General features: G+C 39.2%; 1 protein-coding gene across 1 annotated transcript in view; it reads right to left on the minus strand.

Annotated features, from left to right (window-relative positions):
• Positions 1-3,870: 3,870 nt before the first annotated feature.
• Positions 3,871-20,191, minus strand: part of vstm2a (V-set and transmembrane domain containing 2A) — a 63,454-nt gene continuing 47,133 nt past the window's right edge. The window contains exon 5 of the mRNA XM_071534963.1: positions 3,871-3,947. Coding sequence (XP_071391064.1) covers positions 3,871-3,947 — 77 coding nt within the window. The remainder of the gene's footprint in view (positions 3,948-20,191) is intronic.

A 20,191-nucleotide genomic window follows, 5' to 3' on the forward strand; every position in this document is an offset into this window, starting at 1 on the left:
TGGGAACTTAGGACCCTGGGAACATAGGACCCTGGGAACTTGGACCCTGGGAACATAGGGGCCTGGGAACTTAGGACCCTGGGAACATAGGGCCCTGGGAACTTAGGACCCAGGGAACATAGGACTTTGGGAACTTAGGACCCTGGGAACATAGATACGCTCCCGGTGAGATATGACAGGCCCATTTTACCCCAACAGAGAGGCAGTTTCCGGTTTCCAAGATTTACCTTGATGAAGGTTGAATGCCAAGAATGTCAAGAGACCTGCAGTGATACCAATTTGTGCTACAGCTTGTAAAATGCTATTCTTATCCCTCAGCTCAAACATCATAAAATTCAATGCTCCGTGTCCAGGAAGCTGTCTTACTGTTAAAAATGAATTTGATTTGATGTGACAGTCGTCCAATTCTATTCGTGATGTTTTCCAGTCTCTGGGCAGCTATATAAATGAAGATCTGACTGATTGTGAGTGAGTCTAACATTTAGCAGCAGTACACACTGAAAAGTGATTAAGTTCACACAAAAGTTACTTTCCTCTGAGTTGGAAACTGGGCCAGTTTTTGGCATAGTCAGCACTCTCTCCAGTTGACTCACTATAAAGCACAGTATGTTACCAACCAAACAGATGGAATCCTTCAGTGTTTGAATTTCGTCTGTGAAAATGGTTTATTTAAATATTATTCTGATATCGTCATTATAATACAAACTGTTGCAATGTTCCAGTACAGAAGCCTCACACAGTACCAAATAAAAGAGAATTATAATTCATCAAATTTTTGACAGCTCAACAAATAGACAGGACTGCATTGAGATGAAATGCATTAGAAGAAACAAATACATCTATTGTGGATGAATGGAGTGGCATATAAAACAGAACAGAAAAAACGGCTGTGTTGACGTTTCTGAAATAATCTGGGCGAAGGAACTGATAGCTCTGCTGCTCTAAAAGTCATTGTGAACTGTTTATCATTCTTTTCTTTGGTAGCAAAGACCTTGTTTCTCGTGAGCATTTCAGCCCCATTCAAAACCCAAACTCATGACTCAGTTCTTTTTAGAATGCGTCCTTTGTCATCACTCCGATCACAATGTCAAATCAATCGTCACTGCGATCACTCCTTGTTGATTATCCAATGTGTTGCAAGGGCCCGCTGACACGTGAGTGCTGCCCCTAGAGTAGGATGGATGATCCGTCGATGAGATATTTTTTAAAACAATTTTTTTTTTGTCCAATAAATTTCACCCGAGTTCATTTTGAAGATGAAAAACCCACTTTGGACTTGTTAACACATGGATATGAGTACGACACCATTGTTACAAGTACAGAACATCACTGGCCTCTGCCTTTTTAAATGAGGATTTTTAAAAAATGCTAACATGCTGATTATTTAATTTACAAGTTGTACAGATCTTTCAGAACTTTTTACACGAGGATTGGACAAACTCAAGGCATTCATTTGAACTGTGCATACACTCTCCATCTCCCAGTGCCTCAGGCTTGGGCACATTTTCAATCGAATCAATATCCAAATCCCATTGTTAAGACCTCAAAATAAGCATTACTTTTTCTCAAAACTAAACATTCTGAATCATCTTACATAACATGTCTCATTCCGAAGCATAGCAATCGATTTCCAGTCACAGGAGAGTGGCATAGATGACAGCGATGCTAGATTAACTGTCCAAGTACACCCTGGAGCCGTTTGAACTGCAGGGATTAGACAGGGTTGTCCCCTATCGCCCACACATCTTGTACCCAGGCAGGGAGCTGCTGATCAGTAGATGTCTCTTGTCTGATCCCCAAGCATGACATGCTCTGTCAGCCTTTGAACCTTAGCGCTGAATCAACAAGTTTCATTTCCCTCCGCAGTTCTTTGGAACTGCAGTACACTACAGGGGAATACTTTTTTTTTTTTTGCTTTGTCGGCAAAGCTGAATGAAAGCTTGAAGGGAAGTATATTTTTGAAACCAATTACAATTACATTTGCTGTATGTTAGATTATACCATACTACATATGAGGGAATAGATAGATTAATCATGCTTTATGTTTGCCACCTTTGGACAGTGGACAGTGTAAATTTTGGGCATCAAGTGAGGCCAAAAGGGACAATATTATGTGCCAAGGGGTGAGTTATTGTATAGGCCATTGTATGGCAATTGCCGCTCTCTTTGGCTGTATGATACTTATGGTATACTTTCTTGTGGATACATTCTTGATCTTGAGAAATACATGAATAACTTCATTATCCATAAACATCGCAATTCAAACATTTCAATTTGAATCGGAACGTCTGCATTTATGATGGCTCGTGCACAATTTCCCTTCAGCTCAAAAGTTAATTACAACAAAAGAATCCCACACAATTTGGATGGTATATGGTAATGACTCTGAATAGAGGAGTTGTTGCAATATGAAACCAAACACCTTTTCTGTGTGTTTGTGTCAGATTGTCAAAGCGTTGAGTTTATAAATGCTCTGCATGGATAACGATCCCTATATCATCTGAAAATCAAGCTACAAATATACTACTGTGAGAGCTAGCAATTCAAAAAAACTAACTTCCCAATCCCAATCATGGTTCATATATAATGTTAATAATATGGAAATCTATACTCTGGGTTGCATTGCATCTCACTTCATCATCCAACCACCCAATCGTATATTTGTTTTGTCCAATGTGTATGCGTGTGCGCGTGCACAGGTGTTGGTATCAAGATAACGCAAAGTAGCATTACTCATTATCCAAAGTGTGGAAATGCTCACTCATCCTTCATAATAATAAGACATACTAGCCTACTAGCACAGCAACTGAAGCATGCCATTCGAAATGGTGCTGTATGCATTGTTAGTGCAGGTCAATTGAAATGAATGGTATTGGTCACATATCAGCATTTTAAATGACTGACTCATATATTGTGACATTGTTTTATTCCTTCTGAGGATGTAATGCAAATTAAAATGGCAAAGGACGATATTTTTTTTCACACCAAAGGTAGCACATTACAGTTAAAGTAAATTCAACATACTATAGAACTGAACACCAAAAGTTGACTTCAAAAAATGGTCTTGTGGTCATATGTAGCTGATCAAATAATGTAGTATGTTCCTCTCATTTAAGCCTTCAGACCAAGAACCAAGTCCAACTGTATACGTATCACTAAAGAGATGGTTGTGTACTCTCATTTGATGTAAAACAGTTACACATTAGATAATTTGGATTGACTATACATATGCAAGAAAAAAGAAAAAATTAAAAACAGACTTATGGTCCTTCACCTGAAGGCTATCATTAACTAATAATCTAAATAATACACATACTTTGATTTCTTTTGCTGGGTCTTATTCTTTGAGAGGGACAGAGTACCTTTGCACAATGAAGTTCCATGATTAATATGGTGAGTGTCAGCTATGTATACGGTACACACAGTAATTCCAGGTGTTTCAAATAAAACAGATATATATCTATAATCATATATATTACACAAATATAGATTCTCCTTTTTTCTTTGTCACTTTTCAGCAATGGACACATGAACTGGAACAGCGAAACCAGGAGAAAGTCATTCTTCCATGAGAGTTATCCAATGAGATACCGAGTCCATTTTCGCATCGGAACACTGGACCTCAGGCGTTGCCGTAGTAGACATCTGTACAACAGGAAATCCAACTGGTATAAAGGTGACTGGTGTTTACAGTGGCTAATAAGAATGTGCCGGGTGCAAGGGTAGTAGTGGCTGGGAAATGAGGGCCAACTGTGCTGTCCGCTTGGTGGAAAAAAACAAAAAAAACAGGCAATTTTCTCGTTCGCTTCGAGAGCGGAGAGAGAGAGAGAGAGAGAGCGATCTGGGCGCAAATCCTGTCAGTTCTTCAGACTATAACAAGGCATCCCTCAGCAAACCACAAGCCAGAAGAAGGACAGCCAGTCCATAGCTGGATGATATTCTTGTACCTGTGAAGAGAAGGTACAAATGATGAAAAATACACACAACTACAATTTTGCTCGCTGATAAACATTCTACAAGAGACAGAATATTGTCGACGTTTCTTAGCTTGGGGGTAAATAGACCGATGAAATGCTGCAAAAAAGCAAAAATTAGACAATTCTCAACACAGAAAATGTTACAGTACTTTTATTATAATGTCAGTGTGAAATGTGAAATGTAGCATGAATTTGTTATGAGCAAATTAAGGAACATCTATACATCTTTTTGGTAACACTTTACAAAAGGGTCACTAAGTTAAGGGTTAGTTAATGCTTACTAAGCATTAACTAACCCTTAAATAACAGTTACCTTATGTGTAATTTACCAATGGTGTTCATGTTAACTAAGGTATTAATTTATACATTATTTAATAGTTTATAAAAATGACTATTAAATAATGTATAAAGTAGTTATTAGTTAACATGAACACTATTAGTAAATGATTACCAGACACATTAGTTAACTGTTAATTGAGGGTTAGTTCATGCTTATTAAGCATGAACTAACCCTTAACTTGGTGACCCTTATTGTAAAGTGTTACCATCTTTTTTTTTATTCTTGGCTTATTTTCCATACTTGTTAATCCAACTTTATTTCATGTAATTGTGGTACTTTGTGTGTATTATTGTAAACATTGTTTTTGGAAAAGTGCTATACAAATGAAATAATTATTGAAGTTATTGCTATAAATGTGCTAGGAATTTTGAAGGTGAAAAATGTTGACTACTTCAAAAACATTATGTAATTTAATGCACCTTGGGCTTGATTCAGACGGCATTAAGTTATGCAGGTGTTACGCAGATTGAGGTCTGCATGTTTGAGCTGTTCCTATTCAGATTTGGACTATTCAGTGTGGGCACTGAGGATTTTTGGCGTGCCTTCGCTTGCACATGTGTTTATCCAAAACCTTGGCTTCTTTGTCCCTCCAATCCATGTGGTGGAAAAGCAGGCCATAGACCATTCTACCGTTTGTCTTTCTATTTTTTTTATTTTGATTTTTTCATTTTAAGGAATAGGTACAGAGTGATAAGGAATCTCTCCTATTCTAACCCCCCTCCCCATACCTACCCCCCAACCCATCCAAGCTTAACATACACATACATACATACATACATACACAGAAAAACAGTACTAAGTAGGTGTGTATGTTCCAAAAGGCATATACAGACTGCATAAAAACAAACAAAAAGAAAAAAATGAAAATAATATATACAATACAGGGTGTGCATATAGATTAAGTCTCTTCTTGAGTGTTAACGCTATAGTCTAAGAATGAGTATAGGATTAGTTTGTTGGTGCAGAGGAAAGAGTACAATCAAAAAAAAGATAAAGTTTTGACATACTCTATAAAAGTTGTGTCAAATTTTTTTCCATGACCCACGTACTGAATACATAATTCTCTCTCATTTCAGAGAGGTCATCGTCTCTCTGACCCATTGTATGAATGAAGGGGGCTTTTGTTGATTTCCAATTAAAAAGAACGAGACGGCGGGCCAGGAGGGAAGCAAACGCAATTGCATTTTTCTTGATGAGTAGATGCATTTTCCTCTGTCACACATTTAGGCTGTTCTACCTTTTTGCCTATAATAAATCAAGGACAGTATATATAATATATCAAAAATACGTTTTATATCAAAAGAAGAGTTTCGTAATGACAACTGCTTTCTAGTCAACTCACCCACAAGCTATACTCTCCAGCTGCATTACTCACTGCACTGAAGCAAAGGTCATGGCCAAGTCTACTTCACATACCAACTGAATGCTAATGGAATGTAGTCTTTCCCTATTCCTATAAATTTGTTCTTGTCTCATGGTCACATAGTCCTCGTAGTCCTGATGATGTTCGGAAAGCAACAAGAAGGAATCTGTCCTTGCTCGTGCGTCTTTGCACGTCAGTGTCTAGCCAATACATATTTCTGTCAGCTATTCTTTGGTGCTTCCGCTGTTTGCCGCTAAGAACTGTGCCAGGCAGTGAGAAATGGCGGACTGAAATGTCAATGTGATTTAGACAGCTCGATGCAAAAGTCGCTGTCCACATGGAAACACTGGGTGCGGTGGGCATCTGTGTATGAGTGTGAGAGTGGCGAGAGAGGAGACATGCAGGATTTCGTGGACTGCCATCATTATGATTGATTTTTCATTTGTTTCTAACATTTAGTTAATTGTAATGATACTGGTTATTGCCTGTTTTTGTTTTGCCATTATGTAATAACACCGCATTATGTAACAACTCGGCAAAATGTAATACATTTTCACTTCATTATGTAATAACACCCGCATTTTGTAATAATCTGCCGCATTTTGTAATACACAGCCTGAACGCAATATGTAATAAATGTGCAGTTTGTCTCTATGAACCCTCAAGTACAGTTTCTATGAAGCTAAGGAATACAGTGACACTTAATGTAGTTTTGACCAATGAAAGATACTACACTAATCTACTGAACTAATAGTATCTTTTTAAAATGAATTTTGAGTCAGTATGATTGATGCTAGAATGCATAAAATAAACATTGTTGTTGTTAATGTTATAACGATTTTTATGAATGAAGATATCCATTTTGGTTGGTTATTACATAATGCACCATATTATTACATTTTCATCAAAAAAAAGTGCAACTCCCGTATTTTGTAATAACCACCGCAATATGTAATAATTTATTACAAAATGCGGGTGTTATTACATAATGAAGTGAAAATGTATTACATTTTGTCGAGTTATTACATAATGCGGTGTTATTACATAATGCGTTGTTACATGCCCTCTCTTGCATTCTAAATTTACACAATATGGCTTAATAACATTTAGTCTAAGGCTGCAGTGGCCTAATGCCTCTGAACAGGTTTCAAAAGCCTGGCCTTTTGTGCACATAAATGGCGGAAGACATCTTTATTTCTTAGTTGTGGAAAGTCATCAGATTGCTTTACATGCTATTCCAACCGAGACCAATCAACAGTCTAATGCATTTCTTCGTTTCATTCAAGTTTTGTTTTTTATAAATAAAACAAAATCAGGAAGAAGGAAACTGATGGGAGCACTGGACAATTCTGGTAAGGATTTATGTAACAAAAGGCGTGTATCAATGGACGGACGGTCGGAATAGTGTGAAGGTGAATGTGGAAACACCTTGATTTACATATTCATCGCCTCAAGTGTACATCTTGTAGTAGGTTGCCTATCCCCAGGGTTGCTCCAGATAACTGGAGAGTTGGAACTGGCAGAGCATAAAAACTGATTTAAGTAAAATTGAGCGGCACTTAAAGGAATAGTCCACCCGAAAATGAACATTTTGTCATTGTCTGCTCACCCTCATGTCAAGTCAAAACACCAGTGACGTTTATATGTCCAAATAACACACTGCGAAAACAACTCCAAAACAACTGAAGTGGATGGAAACTCATTTTTTTAGAGTTCCAAAAAGGGCAAAAAATGACCAGAAGATTACTCCAAACATGTCCTACTTCCGAGTTTGAAAGTGCTGAACACAACTTGTCGCATATTCAGAAATAACAAAATGGAACCTGCGACAAAAGTAGCTTTTTCTGTGACTGTTTTAGAAACTAGGAGAATATTTGCATCAGTTATGTAATTGATATTTTAATGAGTTTACTGGCTAAAATTTGTTGTATATGCGTGATACCTAAAAGCTTTACAAAGAGTGAGAATGTCACCTCTTAGCATCTTGGGTATCTTGGACGTTCCCAATTGTATTCGCCAGATTATTAGGTCGTTCAAGCGCGTCCTACCTAAAACAAAATGAAACCAATTTGACATCACTTCCCAAAGCCCATTTTTTATAGGCTTGCTTTTACAGAGGACCTTTTATTTTATTTTTGACCTCCATTTTATGATGCTTGTTTCATTTTATATTTCTCACATTTCTTTGCTGTGGTTTTATTTTATCCTTTGTATAACACTTTGATGTTTTTATCCGTTTTCTTTTTTTTAATCTTTTGTAAAGCACTTTGTTTTTTGCAAGGTGCTCTATAAATAAAGTTTATTATTATCATTAGTATTATTACAATATTTCTAACAGCATTTGAAGGCAGCATCTGCTTGCTCCTCTAGGGTGACTGTTGTTGGGTTGCAGAGCAAATCATTGTCAGATTCAGTCAGAAAATCTAGGAGACAATGAGGTAAATATTGGAGTTTTGGACTCACAGTGCAATCATTTGGCTTTAGAAAACTTGGATTACGCTGCACAAGCTGTTTGGAAAAACTTTATAGTAATTTTTTGCCCTTGTTGGAACTCTAAAGAACCAGTTAGCCACTTCAGTTGTTTTGGAGAAGACTTCACCGGTGTGTTGACTGACATGAGGGTGAGTAGATTTTCATTTTGGAGTGAACTACTCCTTTAAGTCAAGGTTTAAATCGGGCCCTATGTTGGCAACAATCAGACTTTGGAATGAAACATGTATACAACACACATTAAATATGTAACCATAGCCTAGAAAGGAACTGTATCCAATGCAGTAAATCCAAATCAAATATATTCTTACATGAACACCACTTCCATTACCAAACACCCACAATAGAATCTCCCCCTGAAGTAAAGGAAGTACAAACTGCCTTTGAACTACTATGAAAAGGATTTACATGGGCAGCTACCATTGCCTTAACATGCCAAGCTGCTATCGCCACTGCAGGCTGCTCTGACTGTGTTCTGAACAGCCCACACCAGCTGACAACTGCGATACAGAAAAACGGCCTCCTCAGCCTGCATTTTGATTTGTGTCTTAGGGACATTGGACTTGAATCGATAAGTATGAGAGCTAAGGAACAGATGATACCTATGCAGTTCTATGCAGCAGAACGGTGTGGACGCAAAAATGTGTTTACTCCCCACCTGCAGAAACCGCGACGTGCAGAAAGAGAAAGAAAGAGGATCTAGGAGAGGGAGAAGCAAAAGCGGTACGAAGATGTAATCCTGTGAAACAAGGCAGCATTCGGTAAATAGAGAATGAAATATTCACTACATCACATTGACATTTACTAGATTCCTCTGTCAGACCAGGCGCTGCAATGTTCTAAGAGGAGAATCGTCCAGGGGGGACACTTTTTTTTTTCCTTTCAGCCCGGCTCTGGATTGTCTGGGGGTGGGTGGGGGGTGGGGGGGGGGATGAAGGGAGGACTGCTGGGAGAAGGATAGAGACGGGGGGCGTTGACCCCGTATTCCTCCCTGCCAGATCTCATTTGGCTCGGGGTGATCTAGAGAACAGGAGTGCCACAGAGGAGCAGCAATCACTCTGGGCCAAAACATCCTCCACACAGAGAATAATTAATCAGCCTCCAGCTATGAGACGGAGAACGACAGAGACGGAGAGACAGTACATTGTAAAAAGTCTCACTAATTGAGTAATATCACGCTATTTACAGAGAACTAATTTAGTAACTGGTCCCACCATAGTTAAAGATGCACTAAAGATGCAACAGTTACATGAAAAAAGATATTGCCTTATTTTTAGGCTTGGGCTGATATTTTGTGAATATTTCCTGTGATATTGAATATCGCCACCAGAAAAACAACAGAACAATTACCACTCACACCTATAGGTGCCACAAAACTTGAGAATGAGAATGGACCAGGTTAAAATAGATTTCACCAAAGGATTATTTGCTAGGTTGCAAATGACCTAATATTAGCTGTTACACGTGTATCACATTTATGTACGCCAAATTTACAATCTTGTCTTCTACAATTCGTTATAGTTAATTCAACACGAGCTATGATCGAAGCAGTTGAGTGTGAAAATTTCTGAATCAAGTGGATAACAACACACTAAATTCAGTTGGACTGACTTGTGAAACATGAGCTTTAGAGGTGGAGCAACAGTTCTGCAGCAGTGCAGAAAGCATGTTGTAACGAGAGGCACTTGAGCTGCCTAATGTCCCGCCATAACCAGTTATGCTAATGTGGTCATCAATTAAGCCAATTCATGCATTAATTATCAAATATTTTGACGTCAACATACTTCAACACATGGGTGGTATTAATTTGTACTCTGTATCTTAAAGCATTATGGAGTTTTAGTAGGTTCAAGAAACTGTTTTCTTCATTAATATGCAAATTTCTGCAGCAAGGTGCTCCAAAATCTAATCAAATCTTCTCTATAGGGGGAGTATGACATTTCTATCAATGTTCTTGAGTTATTGTGCTAACAAGAATGTCACCATGACAACATAGGGCCCTATTTCCCTGAGTCAAGATGCAAGCACAGGCCATGGCGCACATTCACTGGCTCACTTGGGCGTGACCAACAGATTTGATGCAGTTGCAAAAGCGGTTGGATTAGGAGGAATACATTATCAGTAGGTGTGGTAGAGGCTGGTGGCAATCGTGGCCAATCAGATCCTCCTCCTCCATTCTGAGTTTAAAGTAAGAATTCTGAGAATAAAGTGAGACTCAGAATTCTAATTTTTTTCTCAGAATTCTGACTTTAAACTCAGAATTCGGACTTTGATCTCAGAATTCTGACTTTAAACTCAGAATTCTGACTTTAATGAATTCTGACTTTAATCTCAGAATTCTGACTTGAAACTCAGAATTCTTGAGTTTAAAGTCAGAATTCGGACTTTAAACTCAGAATTCGGACTTTGATCTCAGAATTCGGACTTTGATCTCAGAATTCGGACTTTAAACTCAGAATTTGGACTTTGAACTCAGAATTCGGACTTTGATCTCAGAATTCGGACTTTAAACTCAGAATTCGGACTTTGATCTCAGAATTCTGACTTTGATCTCAGAATTCTGACTTTGAACTCAGAATTATGACTTTAAACTCAGAACTCAAATACATTTCTCACACGTGGCCCTAATCCTCTTCCCTCTTCCGTACAGCACAACCAAACAAATTCAATCAAAAACAATTACAGCCAGGATTCTGCTCTACCACATCATGTTCGTTGCGGCCATAGGCCTATCTCGGTTTCAATTAAAAATGCAGTGCTTCAGGCGCTACTTTTGGGAGACCCGTCGGATAGAAGGAGACGACACATGCAGCTGCTACACCCCCGGCAACTTGGCGTATTCGGGGATTGGTGGGAACGGGTAGTCCTGAGGGAGTCCAGTGATGTAGAGTGGAGAGAGAACTTTAGAATGGAGCTGTGTGAATTACTGGGTCCAGTGCGTCCCCAGGATGTCACCGCCGCATGCTCCAGCTTAGTTGCTGGCCTTTTTCGGACTCAGATCGATTTTGGTGATACTATTTATAGGTTTGCCTCATCGTCCACCTCGTCCAAACTCGACCCCGTGTATCACTCGGCCTTGAGGTATGTCACTAATTCTAGCTTCAGGACCCATCATTGTACCTTATACAGCATGGTAGGATGGTCATCCCTCACTTTGCGTAGGCTACAACACTGGCACATTTTAGTCTATAAGATTATTTCAGGCAAATTACCTATTTAATTAAGACAGAAGTTTTTATTTTTGCAAAGCAGTCATAATCTTAGGTCGCACAAACAAAAGTTGAGACCCTTATCTCGCTAAATGATTTTAAACTTGGAAGTGGAAAAATGGAAGTGGTCACTGTTAGCTGCAGTTGCTTCAGCTAACAAACACATGACTAAATATTGCTGCCTTGTTTTTGTTTATGCACTGTATTATGTAATGTATTCTTGTCATACCTATTGTTGCTGTTGTGATTTGATGTTGTTGTCCTGTTATGTGTTTGATGCTGCTATTTGACCCTGTCTTGGCTAGGTCTCACTTGTAAAAGAGGTTTTAATCTCAGTGTGACTTCCTAGTTAAATAAAGGTTATATATACTCTTGGAAGCTGTGTGGAATAGCCTACCCAGTTATAACCATACAGTTTGGTGTGCACAAAAGCACAGAGGTTTGTGTACCTATTTTGCAGAAACCTAAATATTTTTTTACAGTGTAACGGTGGTGGTCAACACAATCCAGCAGTGGAAACTGGCCAGTTTTGCGTTTTGAAGGTTAATATGAGTTTTTCCTTCAATGCCAATCACTTTGAAGTATGATTGGAATTTAATTGAATAATAATAATAATGGTAGTAATAATTGAACTATCCACATACAATTGAATTGCTCTCTCCCCTTGACAAGTTTCTCCCACAGTTTATGGGAAATTATTAATCACATATAATCCCATGTCTGTTTAACCATTTTTTTTTGTTTTCACTTCAAAACATGAGCACACTGTAGGTATCAGCTGGTCCTCTGTGTTTCCATGATATTTTTGGTAAGCAACTATCTCCTACATGTCCAATCATATTAATTACAAAACAAAACACAAATACAAAAAGATTCAGGCAACACAGCTGAGCATACAAAACAAAAACCCTTTATGCGAGTGTTTACTTCTGCTTACGTTGTTGTTGTATATGGACTGGAAATGTTATTGCAGGATTACAATATTTCATTTATACTCATGACGAAGTGCATCTCTGGCTTGGTCGATTAAATCGCTATCTGCCTTCAAGGCATCCTGGGTGAATTTGAACCTGAATTCTAATGTGGTTATGCTCTATCCAGCTATAATCTGAATCTCAAGAATATGTTAATGCCAGGTATTAGGAGGCGAATGAATGAATGAATGAATGAAGAGATTGTCACAGCTCAGACTACAATTGAATTTTGACTCATTTATTTCAAAGAGAGAATAGATTCAGATTCAATTTATTGGTCTCTGTAGAGAAATGTAGAGAAAATTTGTCTTGGACCATAAAAAAGTTCCATTCCATTCCACTTCCACTCCATTGCACACTGCATTAAACAATATATTAGACTCACACATAGGCACGTGTGTCACATCACCGCATTAGGCTACAAAAGTTACATTGCATATCTCTCTCTCTCAAAAAAAAAAAATCTACACATCAATGTAAAGCTCCTATAAAGCCTCATCTAAGTGCATCCTAACCCTCATAACAAGTACATCATATGCACTGCTAATAACAATGTTTTTGCTGCATCATTACAACTACTTACTACTCTCACTACTACTCATAGTAACATCAGAAATCACCTCAAACTTCCGTACTTCAGAGTGACCTGATCCGTGACAGTTTGTTTGTTAACCTAACACAGCGCTCTGCGTTTTTGCCAAAATCTTTTGGCTCGGTAAAATGGTGATTTTGAATATCGATTCCAGGCCAGAGACACAGTCAGGCTCAGTGAGGCGGGGAGGTGAATCACCCAGGCTCCTCCACAGGGAGCCGATACTGGCTTAGCACCAACTCCATCTATTCCTGCTGATCCCTGGCACTGCAAATAGATGGCTGGCTGACTGACCGGCTAGCTGGCTGTCTCTTTGACTGACTAGCCTGCTAACTTGCTTGGTGGCTCTGTTACCAAAGTCGCTATCTGGATTGCCTTTTGACTGACTGACTCACTCTCTAACTGACTGGCTGGCTGCCTGGCCAATGATTGGACGTTTGGCTGACTGACTGGTTAAATACAGCTGGATGTCTTCACCTTGCAGCTTGGCTGTTTAACTGTGGGCAAGGTAAAAATGTGAAAACACAGTCTGATGTGTTATGGGTCTAAAATTACCACCTGCCAAGTGCCAAATGCTAGTAAAACTTTCCTTTGGTGGAAAATAAATGAAGGCCACCCCCCACATAGGCTGCTTTTTGAGACAATAACATTAGAATTCTTTGGTTACATACAGCCTTTGGTCTTTGCCTGTTCTCAAGCTATGACCCTGCTGGCCACCATACACTCTCTCTGACTGTAAGCCAAACAAGTCAGAGCAAAACAACAGGCTCCTGAGGGGCTGCCTGTTATGCTGCTCTACACAAAGCAGTAGCGTCTAAACTTCCTGAATGATTAACCAGCCTAACATTATAATCATTTAAAGTTGTTCCCATGTGGCGACAAATAGCAGGTGCAGGGCTGAACACATACAAATACCCATTGCATAGGTGAGTGAGCAAGTTTTAAATCTATATTTTGAATGAGAAAAGTAGTAGAGTCTACCCAACTGCAAATCACTTTCAAATAGCACTATCCCATGGCTACTGCTGGGTTGACCCACGCTTTACTGTCTGCCCTCATATTAGTGCTGTCCCTGTGCAGTTTACCAGTCTCTTGTTAAGCCTGCAGGACACAATGGCTGCTTATCCGCTGTCGCAGCCTCCTTTGACACGAGTGCCAGGGCATTTAGCCACATCCACTCTGAGGCTCCGGTCAGGGTAACACTGCCGCTTTTTCACACTTTACACTCACAGACACTGACCATTTTTTACAGGCACACAAAAGATGCCATTGTGATGCGATTAAGACACGTATGTGTACACCTGTATACAACTTCATCACATTTGGTTGCTTTGAGGTCTAGAGATACTACATGAGAACCATCAGTGCTAATCTGAAGTATGTAAATACAACCAGTGGATAAAAAACATGGAATCAACTTTGTATTCCCTGTTACAAGGCAGGCATTTTTGTTTACTTTTTTGGGTTATACTCACTGGATAGTCACAATAATAGTGCTCAGTGACAAACTATTACTTCTTGTTTTTGATGAGACAATGTGACTACCTGAAATGAGCATAATTGGGTACTGATTACAGTATTGTTAGATTAGGATTAGGTTTAGGATTAGAAGTGAGTAATTCTCAGAAAAATTAACTGTTTGATATTTCCGCCTATAATAAGGCCTTATATAAAAGGCTGCTGATTCACAATAGAACCCTTTTTTGACATTCTGGTTGCTTTGGAGTGTAGGGACACTACCTGTAGACCATCAGTGCAAATATGATGTAAATACAACCAGTAGGTAGAAAATGACATGGGATTAACTTGGTACTCCCTCTTTCAGGGCAGGCGTTTTTTTTTTTGCACTTTTTTGCCTATGTGGTGAATCACTTCATTGATGAATTTAATGACTTTTGCAGTAAAAAGGGAAAATTATGACCATCCATTTCATAAAGGGGACATGTCAAAGTTATGAAAGAACAAGGGTCATGTTTTGTTCTACCCCGGGTAGCGGTATCTCAAAATTTTGTGGGTTTGGTTCCTGCTCTATTTCTTTGAGTGTGATTTCACTGGCATTAATAGAGAGCAGTCAGAACATGGCTACACATTCATCACATTTCTGCTGATGCCACTCATGTTGTTCTGTCAGTTTAGTGTAATTTCCAGTTGGATACTTGTAATAACTACATGTCACATGTAAACGGCTTAATCACACTGTTTTCTTCCTCTGAGTATTGGCAATAAACACATAATTGTGTGCATGCAAGCGTAGCCATTTTCTATCCCGATTCATGATGACATTCTCTTTGTTAATTTACATGAAATGGCATACTGACATTGCGTGCAACTGTTTGAGCAATGTGAGCAACCAGTCCTGCTGTTCCTGGCTGGACTGGTGACTCAGTGGTGTTCTTTCCTTAGACATACTTGTCCAAGGCATTTAAAAAAAAAAAAAAAATATGCGGGGGCTCTTAAAAACAAGGTCAGTGATTTTATATTTTTTTTGTTCGGATGAATGCTTATGCAATCAAGTTTCTCAACTGAGTCCATATTTGTTTTCTTTCATGCGGGAACCAGCGCTGGCCTCTGGGATGGGGGCGGGGGGGGGGACAAGTCTAGCTCGGGGGATTTTTTATTTATTTCTTTATTTATTTTTTTTTGCATTCGGCTCCGGTCACCTCGGCGCTGGAGGCCGAGCCGTGATCTAACAACAGCTGACACACTGGCGGGGAGTAGCTGTGAACAAACCTCTCTGCAGCCGCAGCCTTTCCACCAGCCACAGTGATATCTCACCCCCCCCCCCCCCTCCCCCTCACCCCCCTCCCCCCCATTCTGGCAAGTGCCTCATTGTTTACAGATGCAGCAATGCGGAAAAGGGAAAATATCTGCACTCTCCCAGGTTTAATTTCAACTCGGCCCATTTACCTATTGTTGCTCATCTGCCTCAAACCTGAACGCTGCAGTAATAGAACTCTGTCGCCCTCAGCCGTAACACCTCTTTGCTGTTCAGAGAAGGTAGCTAAGGCCGCCTGAGCAGCCGCGGAGAGAGGCATTTATCAGTGTCAGACACACCACACAGAGGACTCGCTGCAACACAGTTGTCAGCATAATTTGGCTGCCTCATAATCTCCCACTCTGCAGCCCTGGGGATTATTCAACTTTTTACCTCTATTCAGTGGCAAGTAATATCTTTCTGTGTCTTGCTTCGGGGCGCATAGGGCTATCTCAGCTCAGAGCGTGGCTGACTTTGTGTTTGAACTAGTTGACCGGTAGGAATATGATTGGCAGGTGGAGATGAGAGGGAACAACGCAATTATAGCATGTTCGGTAAATGAGATAGATTTAAATCTAACCGCCTCTATTAAAGTATATTAGTATCATGTCTAATATTCAGTGTGTGTGTCAAATTTATTCTACACACAAAGACCATTACTCCTAGAAATTGGGTTATGTTTGGTTGTCTTGGACAAGGGCAAACAACAGGGGTGCCCAGCCTCTTTAGACACAAGACCTATTTTCTGTGCCAGCTCTAACTAAGCCGAGGTGAAGCGGATAAGGTGAGAATCTGGACCATTTAGAAGCAAAATATGATGTGATGTAAGTAATAACTATAGACATAAGTTAATAAGCTTATTATCAAAATAAGGCAAACCTGAGTATTGGAGTCAACAATGTGTACTAAACAATGTACAAATTGATGTCAATCCGGTTTTAAAAAATAAAAGTAATCCAAATGATGGAAACTGCGATTTATCACTGACCACTTCATTTGCTGAGAGCAAATATCAATAATTGTGTTTAAACTATTACTAAAATTACAGGTTGTTTACAGTGTCTTAATGATCTGAATGTTTTATATAGTATTTGATGAATTATCGGTGACACTTTATGCTATAAACAACAAATATTTTTTTAAATACTGAGAGTTGAGCTCTTCCACAGTCCCGCACAAGTACATTTATGGAGAACGGGAAGATGAATGGTTACTTCAAAAGTCGTACAAATTGATGATGGTTGTAAATCAACATTCTGGAAGTAAGCCAGTGTCTCCTTGATCGTTACAGTCTTTGGTTTGTTTTAATGCAAAAAATGGTGTACTTTGAAAATATGGGGGATTGTCCCTTGTTTTCTTCCTAACCTGCTCCTTTGCTGCAGAGAGAAACTAAGCATATAACAACCAAGCAGGAAAAAGAGAGATACCTGAAAAAGCTTGTTGTGGTGTGCTGTCCATTCAGTAACGTTCTCAGTAAAAGTGAATAGTGTGATAAGGTGGATTTGTTCCCAAATGTAAACTGTCTTGTCTTTAGCCCTAGTCTCTACTCCAAAACACTTGGTTTACGCAGGGAAGAGTTTGATATCACCAAAATGACGTCTATAACCATTCAGACCATTCAGCTAGCCAATGTAAAATTGATCAGTGGGTAACAGCGCTGGTCACATATAAAGCCTCTTTGTGCCTGCCATGATCATGCATATGTAAATTTGATGTAAATCATATTATTTTTCCCCATTATTGCGCCCAATTCACTAACACTTTGTAACACTCAGAGGTGGCACCACACCTCCACCTCCATACTATGGGGTGAAATCAAACTCCAATGCACATCATGTGAGCATGTATAATGGCACTGTAAGCCAGTCAAAGTAGAATACTGATTGCAGATGAAATATACCCAGATATATAGTTTAAGGGGCTATATACTGGACAGCAAAAGTATTGAGGGCACTTAATCAGTGCAACACCTTTCAACCTTTAAAACATACCCTTATTTCCTCCTGTCTTTTTAAATTGCAACATTTTAAAATGAGTGGCTTGTGAAAAGTGGAAACATAAGCCTGATGAAATGATAGGCCTCTTTAGGACCCCGCTGACATCCTGCATCTTTAAACACAATTCTGCCAACAAATGCTGGAGAAACTGCGGTATGGTTGGAGACCATACTCATATATTTTGGGACTGCCCGAAAATACAGACATATTGGAAAAACGTCAAAGAAGGAATGGAGAAAATTCTGGAAACAGACATTCCCCTGGACCTGTTATTGTTCTTATTGGAAGTATCACCTGAACTCCTGTTTACCACAGACCAGTGTTATATACTGCATATTTTGTTGATGGTTGCAAGAAAAATAATTACTATTAATTGGATGAAGCCTAACCCTCCCACGATTGTTCAATGGCTACAAAAAGTCAAACATGTTTACATGATGGAACACATGACTGCCCAGCTAAAATGGACATCAGTTATTGACTTCCTTAGTTAGGAATCTTGTACTTTATTGTTTAGATGTATAATTTTTGTAGGTATATGTATAGGTAGATGTGTGTGTGTTCTACTTCTGTACGGTGTCATTTCATCTATATGTGTATGTATCTCAAGTGAAGCCCAATCTCAAGGTGATTTTGTTTTGTAATGTTAATTGACTGTTAATGTGTGTTAATGGCAATAAAGTAAAAAAAAGAAATGATAAGCCTTTCTATTTCTCTCTCTCTTTCACTTTATAAATGTATGACATGTATGTTCGTGAATTGTGTAGGCTGTGTATTATGAATGTAATACCTAATATCTGCTCAAATATTTACATTCTCATTGAACAACTGAGACAGGAATATTGTAATTTCCATCATTATTGTATAGTTTAGTAATATGAATAGTCATAATTACTGAAACTATTTGGATAATTAATCAAATTATATCGATATAGATTGTACAAAATAGGCTATAAGTAGCACTAATATTGCAAACGTGCACTTCTAGTGTGTAGCACTACAACAATGGTCATATTCCAGACTCAGATCATATTCCAAACATCAAATAAAAAAGTGTAATGTCATTACCATATCAGCCTCTGTGATGCCTATGGTGGCAGAAATTGTGAAATTGCTGCTGGACTCTTTGTATTCACTCTGTCCCACACTGTCAAGCTACGGATATTCAGCTTCACATTCACGGCAATATTTTTACAATCTGTTGCATTTGACAGGAGGCTTTGAGGAAGGGAAACAGTCCATTTTTGAGTCTCAGTCAGACTCCAACCGCTCCCTTGTGACTCTGTAACCTGGCGACAGCCAATGAGGACACACACATACACCAGGACATACACAGTGAGCAAGCACTCTGAGGAGGAGACAGAGAGCTGCCTGCCGGCTGCAGTTTTTCCCATCAAATTTGCCCTGTAGTCACATTTTATAATTCTATCACATTTTCCATATTATTCATAATTGTGTTATTCTCACTTTCTTCACTTAAAGCCCTTACATGTAGGATTTGAAAATTGTTGACTTTGGCAGCTCCTAGGGGAAGTGTCAACAAAGACACTCGTAAATGTCGCTAAGACGGCTCCTTCGGCCACGCCACCCCCCTCCCAGCTACACAGCTGGATTATGTACACAAAGTAGCCTACTGCTGCAGATAACTGGAACTCAACTCATTAGTTTTTATATTATTGCTAATGACAGCATACTATGAAGTAGTTTGTTATGGTGAGAATTCGGATTAACAGATGGGGCTTGTGGTTGTTTTGAACATCGTCTATCCAACATTTTACTATTCAGATGCTAGCTGGAGCTAATATGAGCTAAAATGTTACCGCTAACGAACAAGACTAGACACAAATCAAGTAACGCCGCATAAATACAGTACTTTGTTCATGTAAAATATGTGATTTAGTTACAGAAGTCTCAGTTATTGGAATTTTTTCAGCTCAAGTAATTTAGCTGACTTTGGCGTTAGGGAGCTAACACTCCAAGGCAAATTCAAATTTAACCCCATTCTCTGTCGGCAGCTGGCCATGTCCCGACAAGTGAAGCTAATTTGCTAGGTTAGGTTACAGCTAGCTTAGTAGCTGTACAGGTAGTTGACTAGATAAATAAACTATGCTATTACATATAACCCACACTGGTCCTGAGCTTCAGTAACACAATTTGTATTTCATGTGATGGTATTTCTGGTATTTCATGAAAGTGAAAGTGAATGTCCGGCTGTGGTTAACTCTGGTCCGACCCCTTGCTTTGTCACTCTCCTTCTTAGCTCTTTTAGCCTCCACCGTTAAAGGGTTGCTCTTGTGTTTTGTTGCAGAGGGTTCAGCAGTTAGTCTTCTCTTCCATGCTACCACCACCTGCCATATTGACTAGCTTCATGTTGTTCAATCGAAGCAGCTAGCCTGCATTCAAACTGCGGTTTGGTTGAGGCACCAGCTTTCTGCCGTAAGTCGGCACTTTTCATGCCCAAGCGTACCCAGGGACACAGAGAATGAACAGACTG

The sequence above is a fragment of the Centroberyx affinis genome, unplaced genomic scaffold, assembly GCF_046629955.1.
Source record: "Centroberyx affinis isolate AG114_WGS23_722 - 3 ecotype Tasmania unplaced genomic scaffold, CSIRO-AGI_Caff_v1 ptg002640l_1, whole genome shotgun sequence".
Lineage (NCBI taxonomy): Eukaryota > Metazoa > Chordata > Actinopteri > Beryciformes > Berycidae > Centroberyx > Centroberyx affinis.